The sequence below is a fragment of the Sphaeramia orbicularis genome, chromosome 18 (genome assembly GCF_902148855.1).
Source record: "Sphaeramia orbicularis chromosome 18, fSphaOr1.1, whole genome shotgun sequence".
NCBI classification, from domain to species: Eukaryota; Metazoa; Chordata; class Actinopteri; order Kurtiformes; family Apogonidae; genus Sphaeramia; species Sphaeramia orbicularis.
The window spans coordinates 1135089-1152580 of record NC_043974.1 but is presented as its reverse complement, the minus strand read 5'-3'; the positions used below and the strand labels follow the sequence as shown (position 1 = coordinate 1152580).

Sequence of the window (17492 nt, the reverse complement as noted above, 5' to 3'; positions counted from 1 at the left end):
TGTGTTTTAGTGTAAAAAAAAATCCCATTAAATTCTGAAAACACTTACTTTTATAAACAATCCAAAAAAAACAAATAAAAAAACCCTGAAAAAACTGAAATTTAAATTAAAAAACATAAGAGAATTTAGTGTAATGTTCTCAGTCTTCTTCCTCCACTTCTCATTAGTCCATGTGCATTCTGGATCAGATCTCCAAAGACACTAAACACTGAGGAACAGGAAGAAAAGAGTTCAAACTGGACTGAATTTAATACAGACATTTCAGGTTGGACACATTTGTTCAGGTTAGTCACATTTTATTGGTACAGGAGAGTTTGGAAATGGAAAGAGTTTCACAATTTAATGTGATTTTTTTTGCACTAAAACAAAGACAAATTTTAAGTTGTTAACTCTAGATTTTTTTTTTTTTTTTGCTTAATTCATGATTTTTTTTTTTTTACCTAATTGAGGGTGGTTTTTTTTTTTTGGGCTTAATTCAAGATGTTTTTACTTAATTGAAGATTTTTTTTACTTAATTGAAGATTTTGTTTTTTGCTTAATTGAAGATTTTTTTTACTTAATTGAAGATTTTTTGGCTTAATTGAAGATTTTTTTTTGCTTGATTGAAGATTTTTTTTTAACTTAATTGAAGATTTTTTTTGCCTTAATTGAAGATTTTTTTTTTTTGCCTTAATTGAAGAATTTTTTGTGGCTTAATTCAAGATTTTTTTACTTAATTGAAGAATTTTTTTTGCTTAATTCAAGACTTTTTTGCTAAATTTGAGATTTTTTTGCTTAACTGAAGATATTTTTTTTACTTAATTGAAGATTTTTTTGGCCTAATTGAAGATTTTTTTTGGTTTAATTGAAGATTTTTTTTTTGGCTTAATTCAAGATTTTTTTTTTTTTTTTTTTTTTTTGCTTAATTCAAGATTTTCTTTTGGCTTAATTCAAGATTTTTTTTGCTAAATTTGAGATTTTTTTTTCTTAATTGAAGATTCTTTTTACTTAATTGAAGATTTTTTTGGCTTAATTGAAGATTTTTGTTTTGGCTTAATTCAAGATTTTTTTCTTAATTCAAACCAATTTTTTTTTTGCTTAATTCAATTCAAGACTTTGGAATTTGTGCACTTGGCAAAAACCTCCCAGGGGCCGAGCTGGAGCCTTTGGTGGGACGCATGTTTGACACCTGTGCACTGTAATGATGATGGGCGATCCAAACAGGAAACTGAACCTAATTCCAGTTGACACACACACACACACACACGCACACACACACACACACACACACACACACACACACAGATTAGAGGTCCAGATGGTATATGATGGATTTGTAAACTGTCCTGTGTGTATTTGTGAATGACAACCTTTCACTCATCTCTCTCTCTCTCTCTCTCTCTCTCTCTCTCTCCCTCTCTCTCCCTCTCTCTCCCTCTCTCCCTCTCTCTCCCTCTCTCCCTCTCTCTTTCATCCCATCAGGTTCATCCATGTCTCCACATCACCACAGAGGTCCAGTGCATTACAGCGGATGTTGGTGCGATTCCTTGGACAGCTAAGTGGGAATTTGCGGAATGTTATCGGAACACCCAGGGTGGGTCTCTCTCTCTCTCTTTTCCCTCTCTTCCTGTTTGCCTGTCGCCGTTGACGACCCCTGTTTCCTTCCTGTTCCGGCCTGAGCTGTTTTTAGGTTTAGGAAAGAAAGTTCCAGAAACGGTCCCAGACAAATACCTCCTGCACTTCCACGGAAAACTCTGGAAAGTACTTAAGCAATTAATCTGGAACAGTGAGGTTTATTATTTATCCTGATGGAATGTTGAGCTGCAGATCAGTGAATTATACCACTGGCCTCAGCAAACACACAAATGAGTCTGTCCATCAGACTGGGTTCAGTTTAGTGTCTGACACTTTACCAGCATTTTAGACCCAATAATAAAAGGTACATGTAGACGGATTTACCCCAGGATGGACCTAATGAGGACCGCAGAGTAGGGATGGAACCATATGAACCTTTCATATCATGGTTAGTGTGACCACAATTATCAGTTATCATTATTATCACGATATTATTGGAATTGTGCTCAGAATGTTCAAAAAGTACTAATACACACACTGAAATAATTTAACCAAGTTGTAATTTGAAAAAAAAAAAAAATAATAATATAAGCACAATGTAGTTTATTGGCAGAAACATTTAAATATTAACATGTAACATCAAACATACACATGTGCATTAAAGATGGAACCTCATGGAAACTGTTTGACCATTTTACAGAACAACTATGAGTTGTTTTAGTTTCTTTTTCATAGATAAATACAGGAAATGAGCAGTACTGTGAGTTTTCATAGTGTGGTAATCAAACACGATTATCATGATAATTAGAATTTAAACGGTAATACTAACCACTGGGAATTTTACCACGGTTTATTGTTGTACCGGTATCGTTACATCCCTAATATGGGGGGGGCACACTAAATATTAGAGTCAAATATAAAAAAGGGCTGGACTGGAAAAATTTGTAGGTGAAATATTCTCAGTACCTTTGCCTGTTGCTTGCAGTGGCAAAAAAAAAAAAAAAAAAAGGACCAATGTCCCTGTATCTTAGCGTCCAAATTCAAAGCTTAGGTAAATGTATCCAGATCCATTTATTCTCCCCCAGTTCTGTGTATTTATTCTATTACAGAAATAGCCCATGTTTCGGTCATATTCCAATCAGATCTGTACAAAATTCAAATTCCATCTTGATATCATTGATACTGATTTATTGGATCCATCCACTTCCTATCTGTTAGAATGGGAACATTTGTCAAAGTGGCACCAAATCCAGAATCAGATCCGGATCCAAATAATGTCAACCCCTTGTGTTGACACCATCATACAGAAGCTGTAGACCAAGTTTGAAGTCAATGGGAATTGTAGTTTTGGAGAAGAAGACAATTGAAATATTTGTAGCGGACGACAGACGACAACAGACGACAACTGATGACGACAGACGATGACAACGACAGATGACGATGACGCCTACAGACACCGCATGATGACAATAGCTTACAGCCTGTTGGCCGGTAAGATAAAAAAGTGAAATTCAGGCTCTGGGAAAAAAAAAATAAACCACCAGTTCTGAAGATTTGACCAGTGTTCTAATATTTTTGCACACCACTGTATGTGTGGTGTATGTGTGTGTGTGTGTGTGTGTGGTGTATGTATATATTTAAATGCTTCCAAACTTCTTTCCTAACAGTAGTCTCCATCTGCTTGAATGGTTCGTCCCTGTGTCCTGCTCTTGGTTCCAGTTTGACAGGATCCTTCACATACACAGTAGTAACTGTACTCTCTCTCTCTCTCTCTCGTCCAGCCCGTCTGCTGCCTGCTGTCCTCTTCACCCTCAAACCCGTCCTGATCCTGTGTTTGACAGAATCACGTCCCAGAACATGCTATAACCCCTGCCTGCCCTTCAAAATGATGGCCTCGGTGGTTGTCGGGGGCAACCGAAGAGGTCTCTGACGCTGAGAGGAGTTGGACTCGGAGACCTGCATGATCGTGTTTAAAAACCACTGGGCTCAGGTGGGTCAGCAGGTCGTCCTGATATTCAAACACAACGTCAGAAGAGCCGCTGGTCAATAACCAATGTGACCATTCAGTAAATCAATAGTTCGAGGCAGAAGGAAAAGCACGGGAGTTGTTTGTTGTCGTTCTTGATCCCTTTTCCATCTCAGTTTGTCCTACTTTCCTCATAATGGCTGGCAGTGTGTCACTGTGTGTGTGTGTGTGTGTGTGTGTGTGTGTGTGTCCATTACTGACCCAGACTTTGGCCTTTAAACACAGGATCCATTTAGAACACAGCTCTGTCTGCGTCCGCCAAGAAAACCCACATGTACAGTAATCTGTGTGGTGTGTGTGTGTGTGTGTGTGTGTGTGTGTGTGTGTGTGTGTGAGCCTTGTCTAAAACAGCTGATGTCAAAGGTTAACACAAGTCCAGACACTATTGCAGGGGTGTCAAACATGCGTCCCAGGGGCCAAATCGGGCCCCCTCGCCAAACAGTCCAGTCCAGCCTGTAGGATGGATTTATGAAACACAAAAATTCCACTGAAGATGATCAATGGAAATTTTGGTTCAGGTTCCACCCACAGACTGGGAAAAATAGTATCATAATAACCTATAAATTCTTACAACTCCAGTTTTTTCTTTTGTAAATGTAAATATTTCCATGTAATTTTCCAGTATTTACACTGTAACAAACTATAATTTCACAGAAAATGTAATATCCTGAACAAATATGAAAAACCTGAATGTCTAAGAGACATAAGTGTAATTTTGTTAATATTCGTCTGTTCCTGAATATTTAGAGTATTTGTAGATCCACTGTGATCTGTAAGTTGTAATGAACATGACGTCAATGATAAACTGAGGCAGAATATTGTTAAAATTGCACTTATTTACTTAACAAATTTTAGGGTGTTCATCTTATTCACATTGTTTTAAAGAGCAGTTTGTAGATGTAAACTTTTTCATCATGTAAGGAAAGTTTGGAGTTGACATTATTTATTTATAATTATGTTATTATTTCACTGGTCCTACCCACTTCAGACCAAATTTGGCTGAATTTGTCCTCTGAACTAACATGAGTTTGACACCCATGTTTTTAAAGGATAGTTGGTAGATGTAAACATTTCCATCGCATAATTGTACTTTTTTCACTGTAAAACAGAGGAATTTAGAGTTGACATTATTTCTATATTATTTTGTTAGTATTTCACTTCAGACCAAAGTGGGCTTAATGTGGCCCCTGAACCAACATGAGTTTGACAGCCCTGCTCTGTACATTCTTTTTTCTTCCATTCATGTTTTCCTCATTGACCTCCGCCCACATCCGTCTCAAATCCACTTGAATGTCTTGTATTACAGCAGTGGTTTCCAACCATGTTTTACTCCTGACTCCATTTAACATCACACATTTGTGGCGACCCCAGACATTCAAAACAGAGACATTTTTTTTGCTAAAATTAATGTGTTTTTTGATCATGTAATATTTTGTTATACTATGTTGTAAATAGGGATGGAACCATATGAAAATTTCATATCACAGTTATTGTGACCAAAATTATCACAGTTATCTTTATTATCATGATATTATTGAAACTGTGCTCAAAATGTTCAAAAAGTACAAATACACACACTGAAATAATTTAACCAAGTTGTATTTTGAAAAAAATAAAAAATAATAATAAAATAATTAGTACAATGTCCCTTCTGTGTCAGAAACATTCCAATATTAACCCTTAGTGGTCTGAGTCTATTCTGTCTGTTTTTCAGTCCTTTTGGTTTGGCCTTTATATACTATATACACAAATGTTTACTATACCCATGTTTGGATCTGTTTTTTCGCACAACTTCATCTAGATCATCTGTCTATTATTTTTTCACTTTAACCTACTATAAAAACACAAAGGACGGAAAAGACACAAAAAATATAAAATCTGATTTGAAAAATGTATATAATTTATTGCATAAATAACACACAGATGTTTAACGAACTTTTCACAGACTTTAAAAAGTGAATATAGGTTCTAAATATTAGGAATATAAAATTAAAATTGTAATAAATTGAAACTATACGCAAATATTGACATAAAAGGCAGATCTTTACATTGGCCTTTCCCCTAAAGTGTGTTAATCAAACACAGTTATCACGAGAATTAGAATTTAAAACAGTAATACTAACCGCTGCTATTTTAACCCGACCGCCGTTTATCATTATACTGGTAATCATTACAGCCCTAGTTGTAAATAAATCTAAATTTTAGATGACATTTAGGTATATAATGTACATAATGCAGCTTTTTTAAAAAAAAAAATTTAGGGAAAGTGTGTGGTGTTTTAATTATAATGACATATAAATAGAATTATTAAAACATATTTTTTATAATTTTTTATTTTTTTTTTTATTATCAGTTACTAGAAATTTCAGGTGACCCCATTTGAATTCCTGGCGACCCCAAGGTTGAAAAAACACTGGATTACAGTATAGTACGGACTGTTCCAGTTACAGCCATTGAGTGGGACTATTTAATGAAAGCATTAAGTTCCAAGAGGCCGAGGTTTTACAGTGACGCCAGAACAGCCACAGAAGGAGATGCAGATCAGCAGCCCTTCTCGCTCCTCCAGTGTTCCTCTGTGGATCTGCAGCTGGTTCCATTACTGGGTTCTCACCAGGAGCTTTTCACAGCGTAGGGGGCACCATGTACCAGGGATTGTCTGTGGCACCCTGCCCTGGAAAATTTAGAAATGTGTGACTCTGTGAAACACTATTTCCTGCATTCTGTAGGGGCAGATGTCACAAAACTGTCAAAGATTGAAAAAAAAATTGTGTTTTTTACACTGTCTTGGGATGTTGTTTGAGATGGTTCGATATAGAAGTAGAAGTAAAAGTGTGATGGAAACACAGTTGGACCCATGTGGTCCCTGGTGGTTCTGCTCAGTCCGTGGTCTCCCCTATGACCCTGTACTTAGAACAGGTGGTTCTAGTTGGTTCATGTGTCCTGGTGGTTCTAGTTGGTTCATGTGGTCCAGGTGTTCTAGTTGGTTCATGTGGTCCTGGTGGTTCTAGTTGGTTCATGTGGTCCAGGTGGTTCTAGTTGGTTCATGGTGGTCCAGGGTGGTTCTGGTTGGTTCATGTGGTCCTGGTGTTCTAGGTGGTTCATGTGGTCCAGGTGGTTCTGGTTGGGTTCATGTGGTCCAGGTGGTTCTGGTTGGTTCATGTGGTCCAGGTGGTTCTAGTTGGTTCATGGGTCCAGGTGGTTTCTGGTTGGTTCATGTGATCCAGGTGTTCTGGTTGGTTCATGTGTCCTGGTGGTTCTAGGTGGTTCATGTGGTCCAGGTGGTTCTAGTTGGTTCATGTGGTCCAGGTGGTTCTAGATGGTTCATGTGGTCCTGGTGTTCTAGTTGGTTCATGTGGTCCAGGTGGTTCTGGTTGGTTCATGTGGTCCAGGTGGTTGTAGTTGGTTCATGTGGTCCTGGTGGTTCTGGTTGGTTCATGTGGTCCGGTGGTTCTGGTTGGTTCATGTGGTCCTGGTGGTTCTAGGGTGGGTTCATGTGTCCAGGTGTTCTAGTTGGTTCTGTGGGTCCAGGTGGTTCTAGATGGTTCATTGGGTCCTGGTGGTTCTAGTTTGGTTCATGTGGTCAGTGTGGTTCTGGTTGGTTCAATGTGGTCCTGGTGGTTCTAGTTGGGTTCATGTGGTCCAGGTGGTGCGAGTTGTTCATGTGGTCCAGGTGGTTCTGGTTGGTTCATGTGGTCCCGGGTGGTTCTAGGTGGTTCATGTGGTCCTGGTGGTTCTAGGTGGTTCATGTGGTCCAGGTGGTTCTGGTTGTTCATGTGGTCCTGGTGGTTCTAGGTGGTTCATGTGGTCCAGGTGGTTCTAGCTGTTCATGTGGTCCAGGTGGTTCTGGTTGGTTCATGTGGTCCTGTGGTTCTAGTTGGTTCATGTGGTCCAGGTGGTTCATGTGGTCCCAGGTGGTTCTGGTTGGTTTCATGTGGTCCTGGTGGTTCTAGGTGGTTCATGTGGTCCAGGTGTTCTGGTTGGTTCATGTGGTCCTGGTGGTTCTAGTTGGTTCATGTGGTCCTGGTGGTTCTGGTTGGTTCATGTGGTCCCTGGTGGTTCTGGTTGGTTCATGTGGTCCTGGTGGTTCTAGGTGTTCTGTCCAGTAGACACTGGCTTTAATAGAGGACCTGCCCCCCCAGGGCAGGACCAGTCTGGGTGACACCAGAGGGTCCAGAACATCACATAGTTCAGGAAACGGTACCAGGGTCACTGGGAGAACATCTGTTCCATGCAGTGTCTGGTCATGTGACTGTGTGGTCAGATGGATTGTCTAAACATGACCTTAGTAGATTCAGGACTGGGTCCTGCAGCTCTGAACTGACCTGTGCAGCCGTAGTCAGGTTCCTACAAAGGGCTGAATCACAAAGCCAGTGTCATTACTTTGTCCTTAAACCAAATTAAATAGAAAACATGAATGACAAAAAGCAGAAAACCCTCTCATTACCAAAACTAAACAGGCCACATGTTTGTCTCTGTCACTGTTACCTAAGTGTTGGTGACATGACAAAAACGTCCGAAAAGTGAGGAAAACTCTGCCGTTCCTTCAGTTACGTGCCTACAGTCAGTCGGATGCTCCCTCGGGTCGTGGTGGTGTATCTTCAGAGGGGCAGATGTGGATGGTTCCAGTTCTGAGCGCTGTCTTTTCCTCTGTCCAGGTGGTGAAGATCTTGGAGAAACATGAGCCCGGTCGTAGCGGCAGCGGGCCTTGAGTTTCCTGTCGGCTCCTGTCAGCGCGGACCGCTGCGTCTGGGCCCCCATCCCTCCTGATGAGGCCAGCGCTGTGCAGAACTAACGTAGAACACATGCTGTTCCTGTTGATGGAGGAAGAGGCGGGACAAGGTCAGGCAACAATCACTAAGATTGGGAGATTCTTACAAACACATCGTTCATATTTATATGAATGAAACTGCAACTGTTTCCTGCTGCTTTATGACACATAGGGTAAAAAAAATACCATAATATGACAGAGTTTATAATCACAGTCTCAATCCATGTTATGAATTTAGATTTTTGAGGCCAACCACAATGATACAAAAAGGATTCCTGTATGCACACACTTAAAACACAATTTTACATGAGAGGTTTTCCACCATAAATCATTATTTTGGTTTTAAAACAATGATGGATTATGAATATTGATACTGGTACCTGATTTGATTCAATCAGTCAAATGAAGAGTCTAAACCAGGGTTCTCAACTCCTGTTCTTTCAGGTTCCACATTCAGTCTGATCTGATCTGCAGTGGACCCAACCAGTCAAATAAGAACAGAAGAACCTAGAAATAATGACAACCGCACATATATGTCTGTGTTTGAGTGCAAAAAAACCTGAGTTAAATTATGAAAATACTGACTTTTATAAACTATCCAAACAAAAACACATGTGAATAACCTTAAAAAATCTGACATTTCTTCAGATAAATCAGTGTAATGTTCTCAGTCTTCTTCCTCCACTTCTCATTAGTCCATGTGCATTCTGGATCAGATCTCCAAAGACACTAAACACTGAGAACAGGAAGAAAAGAGTTCAAACTGGACTGAATTTAATACAGACATTTCAGGTTGGACACATTTGTTCAGGTTAGTCACATTTTATTGGTACAGGAGAGTTTGGAAATGGAAAGAGTTTCACAATTTAATGTGATTTTTTTGCACTAAAACAAGGACAAACATTTGCAGTTGTCATTATTTACAGACATAATGTACTATTATTTTTTCCATCAAACCCAGTAGTAAATCTGCAGTGGTTCTTCTGTGTGGGTTCTCCTGCTGTTCTTATTGGACTGTAGATCAGATTGGTCTGGATGTGGAACCCACACTACATGAGTTCCACAGCCTGGACTGTGGAATTTAGACACTTTGGAAATTCATCCAGGGGTCGGACTGGAACCTTTGGGGGACACATTTGGGCCCCGGGCCTCATGTTTGACAGCCCTGCTCTAAATGCTGTCCCAGTTCCCATGTCCAAGTAGAACAGTCCCATCCTGTAAATGTGTGATCTCATGTCTCATCTCATGTCCTGACTTTAGGAGGTGCGATGGGTCCCATCTTGGAGTTCGTGGTGCTGGAGGGTGTGATGGAGCGTCTGTTCCTGTGGAGCCTGAGGAGACAGTTCACTGAAGACATGAAGCTGGAGCAGCTCAGGATGTATCAGATGCTGTTATCTCAGGCCAGACAGCCTCTGCTGCACCACAAACCTGTCCTCAGACCACTCATGATGCTGCTGGCCTCCTGCGCTGGAGCTGGAGGCGGAGCCGGTGAGTCACATGGTCAGATGGTCAGCGTGCACGTCCTTCTCACACGGGGAAACTTAAACTGACCTTATCCAAAACACCAAAATGTTCTCAGACAGCGGTGGTGAGGTGGAGGCGGAGCTGGTCCTGCTGCTGAACCAGCTGTGTGTGGCCTGGTCAAAGATCCGTCAGTCCTGGAGCTGTTCTTCCACACCAGCCAGGACCAGGGAGCTGCCAACTTCCTGCTCTTCTCTTTGCTGATACCGTACACACACAGGTAGAGTCAAACCACACAACAGCCAAAGAGTCAAACCACACAACAGCCAAAGAGTCAAACCACACAAGAGTCAAACCACACAACAGCCAAGAGTCAAACCACACAAGAGTCAAACCACACAACAGCCAAAGAGTCAAACCACACAACAGCCAAAGAGTCAAACCACACAACAGCCAAAGAGTCAAACCACACAACAGCCAAGAGTCAAACCACACAAGAGTCAAACCCACAACAGCCAAAGAGTCAAACCACACAACAGCCAAAGAGTCAAACCACACAACAGCCAAAGAGTCAAACCACACAACAGCCAAAAAGTCAAACCACACAAAGTCAAACCACACAACAGCCAAACCACACAACAGCCAAAGAGTCAAACCACACAACAGCCAAAGAGTCAAACCACACAACAGCCAAAGAGTCAACCACACAAGAGTCAAACCACACAACAGCCAAAGAGTCAAACCACACAACAGCCAAACCACACAAAAGCCAAAGAGTCAAACCACACAACAGCCAAAGAGTCAAACCACACAACAGCCAAGAGTCAAACCACACAACAGCCAAGAGTCAAACCACACAGAGTCAAAACCCACAACATCCAAAGAGTCAACCACACAAGAGTCAAACCACACAACAGCCAAACCACACAACAGCCAAAAAGTCAACCACACAAGAGTCAACACCACACAACAGCCAAAGAGTCAAACCACACAACAGCCAAAGGTCAAACCACACAAGAGTCAAACCACACAACAGCCAAAGAGTCAAACCACACAACAGCCAAAGAGTCAAACCACACAAGAGTCAAACCACACAACAGCCAAAGAGTCAAACCACACAAGAGTCAACCACACAAGAGTCAACCACACAACAGCCAAGGAGTCAAACCACACAAGAGTCAACCACACAACAGCCAAAGAGTCAAACCACACAAGAGTCAAACCACACACAGCCAAAAGTCAAACCACACAAGAGTCAAACCACAGCAACAGGCCAAGAGTTAAACCCACAAGAGTCAACCACACAACAGCCAAAGAGTCAAACACAAACAAGCCAAGAGTCAACCACACAATAGTCAAACCACACAACAGCCAAAGAGTCAAACCACACAACGCCAAAGAGTCAAAACCACACAAGAGACAAACCACACAGACAGCCAAAGAGTCAACCACACAACAGCCAAAGAATCAAACCACACAAGAGGTCAAACCACACAACAGCCAAAGAGTCAAACCACACAACAGCCAAAGAGTCAAACCACACAAGAGTCAAACCACACAACAGCCAGAGTCAAACCACACAACAGCCAAAGAGTCAACCACACAACAGCCAAAGAGTCAACCACACAAGAGTCAACCACACAAACAGCCAAAAAGTCAAACCACACAAGAGATCAAACCACACAACAGCCAAAGAGTTAACCACACAAGAGTCAAACCACACAACAGCCAAGAGAGTCAAACCACACAACAGCCAAAAAGTCAAACCACACAAGAGTCAAACCACACAACAGCCAAAGAGTCAAACCACACAACAGCCAAACAGTCAAACCACACAAGAGACAAACCACACAACAGCCAAAGAGTCAAACCACACAACAGCCAAAGAATCAACCACACAAGAGTCAAACCACACACAGCCAAAGAGTCAAACCACACAAAGTCAAACCACACAACAGCCAAAGAGTCAAACCACACAACAGCCAAAAAGTCAAACCACACAAGAGTCAAACCACACAACAGCCAAAGAGGTCAAACCACACAACAGCAAAGAGTCAAAACCACACAAGAGTCAAACCACACAACAGCCAGAGTCAAACCACACAACAGCCAGAGTCAAACCACACAACAGCCAAAGAGTCAAACCACACAACAGCCAAAGAGTCAAACCACACAACAGCCAAAGAGTCAAACCACACAGAGTCAAACCACACAACAGCCAAAGAGTCAAACCACACAACAGCCAAAGAGTCAAACACACAAGAGTCAACCACACAACAGCCAAAGAGTTAAACCACACAAGAGTCAAACCACACAACAGCCAAAGAGTCAAACCACACAACAGCCAAAGAGTCAAACCACACAAGAGTCAAACCACACAAGAGACAAACCACACAACAGCCAAAGAGTCAAACCACACAACAGCCAAATAGTCCAAACCACACAACAGCCAAAGAATCAAACCACATAAGAGTCAACCACACAACAGCCAAAAGAGTCAAACCACACAACAGCCAAGAGTCAACCACACAAGAGTCAAACCACACAACAGCCAAAGAGTCAAACCACACAACAGCCAAAAAGGTCAAACCACACAAGAGTCAACCACACAACAGCCAAAGAGTCAAACCACACAGACAGCCAAAGAGTCAACCACACAAGAGTCAAACCACGACAACAGCCAGAGTCAAACCACACAACAGCCAAAGAGTCAAACCACACAACAGCCAAGAGTCAACCCACACAGAGAGGTCAAACCACACAACAGCCAAAGAGTCAACCACAACAACAGCCAAAGAGTCAAACCACACAACAGCCAAAGAGTCAACCACACAAGAGTCAAACCACACAACAGCCAAAGAGTCAAACCACACAAGTCAAACCACACAACAGCCAAAGAGTCAAACCACACAACAGCCAAGAGTCAAACCACACAACAGCCAAAGAGTCAACCACCAACAGCCAAGAGTCAACCACACAACAGCCAAAGAGGTCAAACCACCACAGCCAAAAGTCAACCCACACAAGAGTCAACCACACCACAGCCAACCACACAACAGCCAAAGAGTCAAACCACACAACAGCCAAAGAGTCAAACCACACACAGCCAAAGAGGTCAACCACACAAGAGTCAAACCACACAACAGCCAAAGAGTCAAACCACACAAGAGTCAAACCACACAACAGCCAAAGAGTCAAACCACACAACAGCCAAGAGTCAAACCACACAACAGCCAAATAGTCAAACCACACAACAGCCAAGAGTCAAAACCACACAAGAGTCAAACCACAACAACAGCCAAGAGTCAAACCACACAAGAGTCAAACCACACAACAGCCAAACCACACAACAGCCAAAAAGTCAAACCACACAAGAGTCAAACCACACAACAGCCAAAGAGTCAACCACACAACAGCCAAAGAGTCAAACCACCAAGAGTCAAACCACACAACAGCCAAAGAGTCAAACCACACAACAGCCAAAGAGTCAAACCACACAAGAGTCAAACCACACAACAGCCAAAGAGTCAAACCACACAACAGCCAAAGAGTCAAACCACACAAGAGTCAACCACACAACAGCCAAAGAGTCAAACCACACAAGAGTCAAAACCACACAACAGCCAAAGAGTCAAACCACACAAGAGTCAAACCACACAACAGCCAAAAAGTCAAACCACACAAGAGTCAAACCACACACAGCCAAAGAGTTAAACCACACAAGAGTCAAACCACACAACAGCCAAAAGAGTCCAACCACACAACAGCCAAAGAGTCCAAACCACACAAGAGTCAAACCACAACAACAGCCAAAGAGTCAAACCACACAACAGCCAAGAGTCAAACCACACAAGAGACAACCACACAACGCCAAAGGTCAAACCACACAAACAGCCAAAGAATCAAACCACACAAGAGTCAAACCACACAACAGCCAAAGAGTCAAACCACACAACAGCCAAAGAGTCAAACCACACAAGAGTCAAACCACCAACAGCCAAAGAGTCAACCACACAACAGCCAAAGAGTCAAACCACACAAGAGTCAAACCACACAACAGCCAGAGTCAACCACACAACAGCCAAGAGTCAAACCACACAACAGCCAAAGAGTCAAACCACACAAGAGTCAAACCACACAACAAGCCAAAAAGTCAAACCACACAAGAGTCAAACCACACAACAGCCAAAGAGTTAAACCACACAAGAGTCAAACCACACAACAGCCAAAGAGTCAAACCACACAACAGCCAAAAAGTCAAACCACACAAGAGTTCAAACCACACACAGCCAAAGAGTCAACCACACAACAGCCAAAGAGTCAAACCACACAAGAGACAAACCACACAACAGCCAAAGAGTCAAACACACAACAGCCAAGAATCAAACCACACAAGAGTCAAACCACACAACGCCAAAGAGTCAAACCACACAATAGTCAAACCACACAACAGCCAAAGAGTCAACCACACAACAGCCAAAAAGTCAAACCACACAAGAGTCAAACCACACAACAGCCAAGAGTCAAACCACACAACAGCCAAAGAGTCAAACCACACAAGAGTCAACCACACAACAGCCAGAGTCAAACCACACAACACCCAAGAGTCAAACCACACAAACAGCCAAGATTCAAACCCACAACAGCCAAAGAGTCAAACCACACAAGAGTCAAACCACACAACAGCCAAAGAGTCAAACCACACAAGAGTCAAACCACACAACAGCCAAAGAGTTAAACCACACAAGAGTCAAACACACAACAGCCAAAGAGTCAAACCACACAACAGCCAAAGAGTCAACCACACAGAGTCAAACCACACAAGAGTCAAACCACACAACAATCCAAAGAATCAAACCACACAAGAGTCAAACCACACAACAGCCAAAGAGTCAAACCACACACAGCCAAAGAGTCAACCACACAAGAGTCAAACCAAACAACAGCCAAAGAGTCAAACCACACAACAGCCAAAAGTCAAACCACACAAGATTCAAACCACACAACAGCCAAAGAGTCAAACCACACAACAGCCAAAGAGTCAAACCACACAAGAGTCAAACCACACAACAGCCAGAGTCAAACCACAACAACAGCCAAAGAGTCAAACCACACACAGCCAAAGAGTCAAACCACACAAGAGTCAAACCACACAACAGCCAAAGAGTCAACCACACAACAGCCAAAGGAGTCAAAACCACACAACAGCCAAAGAGTCAAACCACACAAGAGTCAAACCACACAACAGCCAAAGAGTCAAACCACACAAGAGTCAAAACCACACAACAGCCAAAGAGTCAAACCACACAACAGCCAAAGAGTCCAACCACACAAGAGTCAAACCACACACAGCCAAAGAGTCAAACCACACAAGAGTCAAACCACACAACAGCCAAAGAGTCAAACCACACAAGAGTCAAACCACACAACAGCCAAAGAGATCAACCACACAACAGCCTAAGAGTCAAACCACACAAGAGTCAAACCACACAACAAGCCAAGAGTCAAACCACACAACAGCCAAAAAGTCAAACCAACACAGAGTCAAACCACACAACATCCAAAGAGTCAAACCACACAAGAGTCAAACCACACAACAGGCCATAAAAGTCAAACCACACAAGAGTCAAACCACACAACAGCCAAAGAGTCAAACCACACAAGAGTCAAACCACACAACCGCCAAAGAGTCAAACCACACAAGAGTCAAACCACACAACAGCCAAAGAGTCAAACCACACAACAGCCAAAGAGTCAAACCACACAAGAGTCAAACCACACAACAGCCAAAAAGTCAAACCACACAAGAGTCAAACCCACAACAGCAGCCAAAAGTCAAACCACACAAGAGTCAAACCACACAACAGCCAGAGTTAAACCACACAAGAGTCAAACCACACAACAGCCAAAGAGTCAAACCACACAACAGCCAAAGAGTCAAACCACACAAGAGTCAAACCACACACAGCCAAAGAGTCAACCACACCACATCCAAAGAGTCAAACCACACAACAAGCCAAAGGAGTCAAACCACACAAGAGTCAAACCACACAACAGCCAAGAGTCAAACCACACAACAGCCAAAGAGTCAAACCACACAAGAGTCAAACCACACAACAGCCAAAGAGTCAAACCACACAACAGCCAAGAGTCAAACCACACAATAGTCCAAACCACACAACAGCCAATAGTCAAACCACACACAGCAAAGAGTCAAACCACACAAGAGTCAAACCACACAACAGCCAAAGAGTCAAACCACACAACAGCCAAAAAGTCAAACCACACAACACCAAAGAGTCAAACCACACAAGAGTCAAACCACACAACAGCCAAGAGTCAAACCACACAAGAGTCAAACCACACAACAGCCAAAGAGTCAAACCACACAAGAGTCAAACCACACACAGCCAAAGAGTCAAACCACACAACAGCCAAAGAGTCAAACCACACAAGAGTCAAACCACACACAGCCAAAGAGTCAACCACACAACAGCCAAAGAGTCAACCACACAACAGCCAAATAGTCAAACCACACAAGAGTCAAACCACACAACAGCCAAAGAGTCAACCACACAACAGCCAAAGAGTCAACCACACAAGAGTCAAACCACACAACAGCCAAGAGTCAACCACACAACAGCCAAAAAGTCAACCACACAACAGCCAAAGAGTCAAACCACACAAGATTCAAACCACACAACAGCCAAGAGTCAAACCACACAAGAGTCAAACCACACAACAGCCAAAAAGTCAAACAAGAAAAGCACTCAGAGAGCACAGACCTCCGCCAAGACAGATCTGCTTCCTGTGTGTGTTTGTTTGTTTGTTTGTTTGTTAGCAAGATAACTCAAAAAGGTTAGGGATGGATTTTCATGAAGTTTCAGTTAAATGTTGATACTGATACAAGGAAGAATGGTTAAATTTTGGTGTTGATCAGGCCTAGGGGGCCCCCCCCTCCCCCAGTCACCCCCAAAATTTCATCATTTCTTCCTTGTGCCAGTATCAACATTTACTGAAAAACTTCATGAAAATCCATCCATACTTTTTGAGGTATCTTGCACACAGACAAACAAACAAACACACATGGACACAAGCACACAAAGCAAAGCGATCACAGTACGTCCTGGTGGAGGTAACAACACACAGCCAAACACAGAGAAACACATGCACACTGAGGGACAGAAACAGACACTGACAGGACAGGCAGAGTTTTCCCCAAAACACACGTTTATATACACAATAGTCATATGTAAGGCTGTAAGAAAACATCAGTTCTGCAATATATCGCCCCTCTAGAATCAGCTGCTTCTATGTCCACTTTTCCCTCATTTTGAGAAAACAGAGTTTGTAAATGTCACCTGTCTGATCTGGGATATTTGCAGAGTTCTCGATCATCTTTTGTGTGGAATAGTGTTGACTGTGGAAGGAACCCTAAACAGATTGTTCATGTTCTAAATCTCCACAGCAGGGCTCAAAATTAACTTTTGACCTAGGAGCACTGTGCTCCTAACCCTAAAAAGTTAGGAGCACAGGCTAAAATCTAGGCGCACCACTATTATATAAAAAATTTGGAGAACAAGCAAAACTCTTGGCCATACCAAGTAATATTCCTATATGTATTTAAGCAATGTTAACAACCTAGAATAAAGTATTTGAATAGAGTATGAAAGAAAAAGCTTA

General features: G+C 42.2%; 1 protein-coding gene across 1 annotated transcript in view; it reads left to right on the top strand.

Moving 5' to 3' along the window:
- Window positions 1-3439: 3439 nt before the first annotated feature.
- The window catches only part of LOC115438922 (protein FAM160A1-like), a 37047-nt gene continuing 22994 nt past the window's right edge, over window positions 3440-17492 (top strand). The window contains 8 exon segments of the mRNA XM_030162813.1: window positions 3440-3451; window positions 3497-3544; window positions 8236-8284; window positions 8287-8369; window positions 8371-8419; window positions 9609-9836; window positions 9928-9981; window positions 9984-10089. Of these exon segments, the coding sequence (XP_030018673.1) occupies window positions 3440-3451; window positions 3497-3544; window positions 8236-8284; window positions 8287-8369; window positions 8371-8419; window positions 9609-9836; window positions 9928-9981; window positions 9984-10089 (629 nt within the window).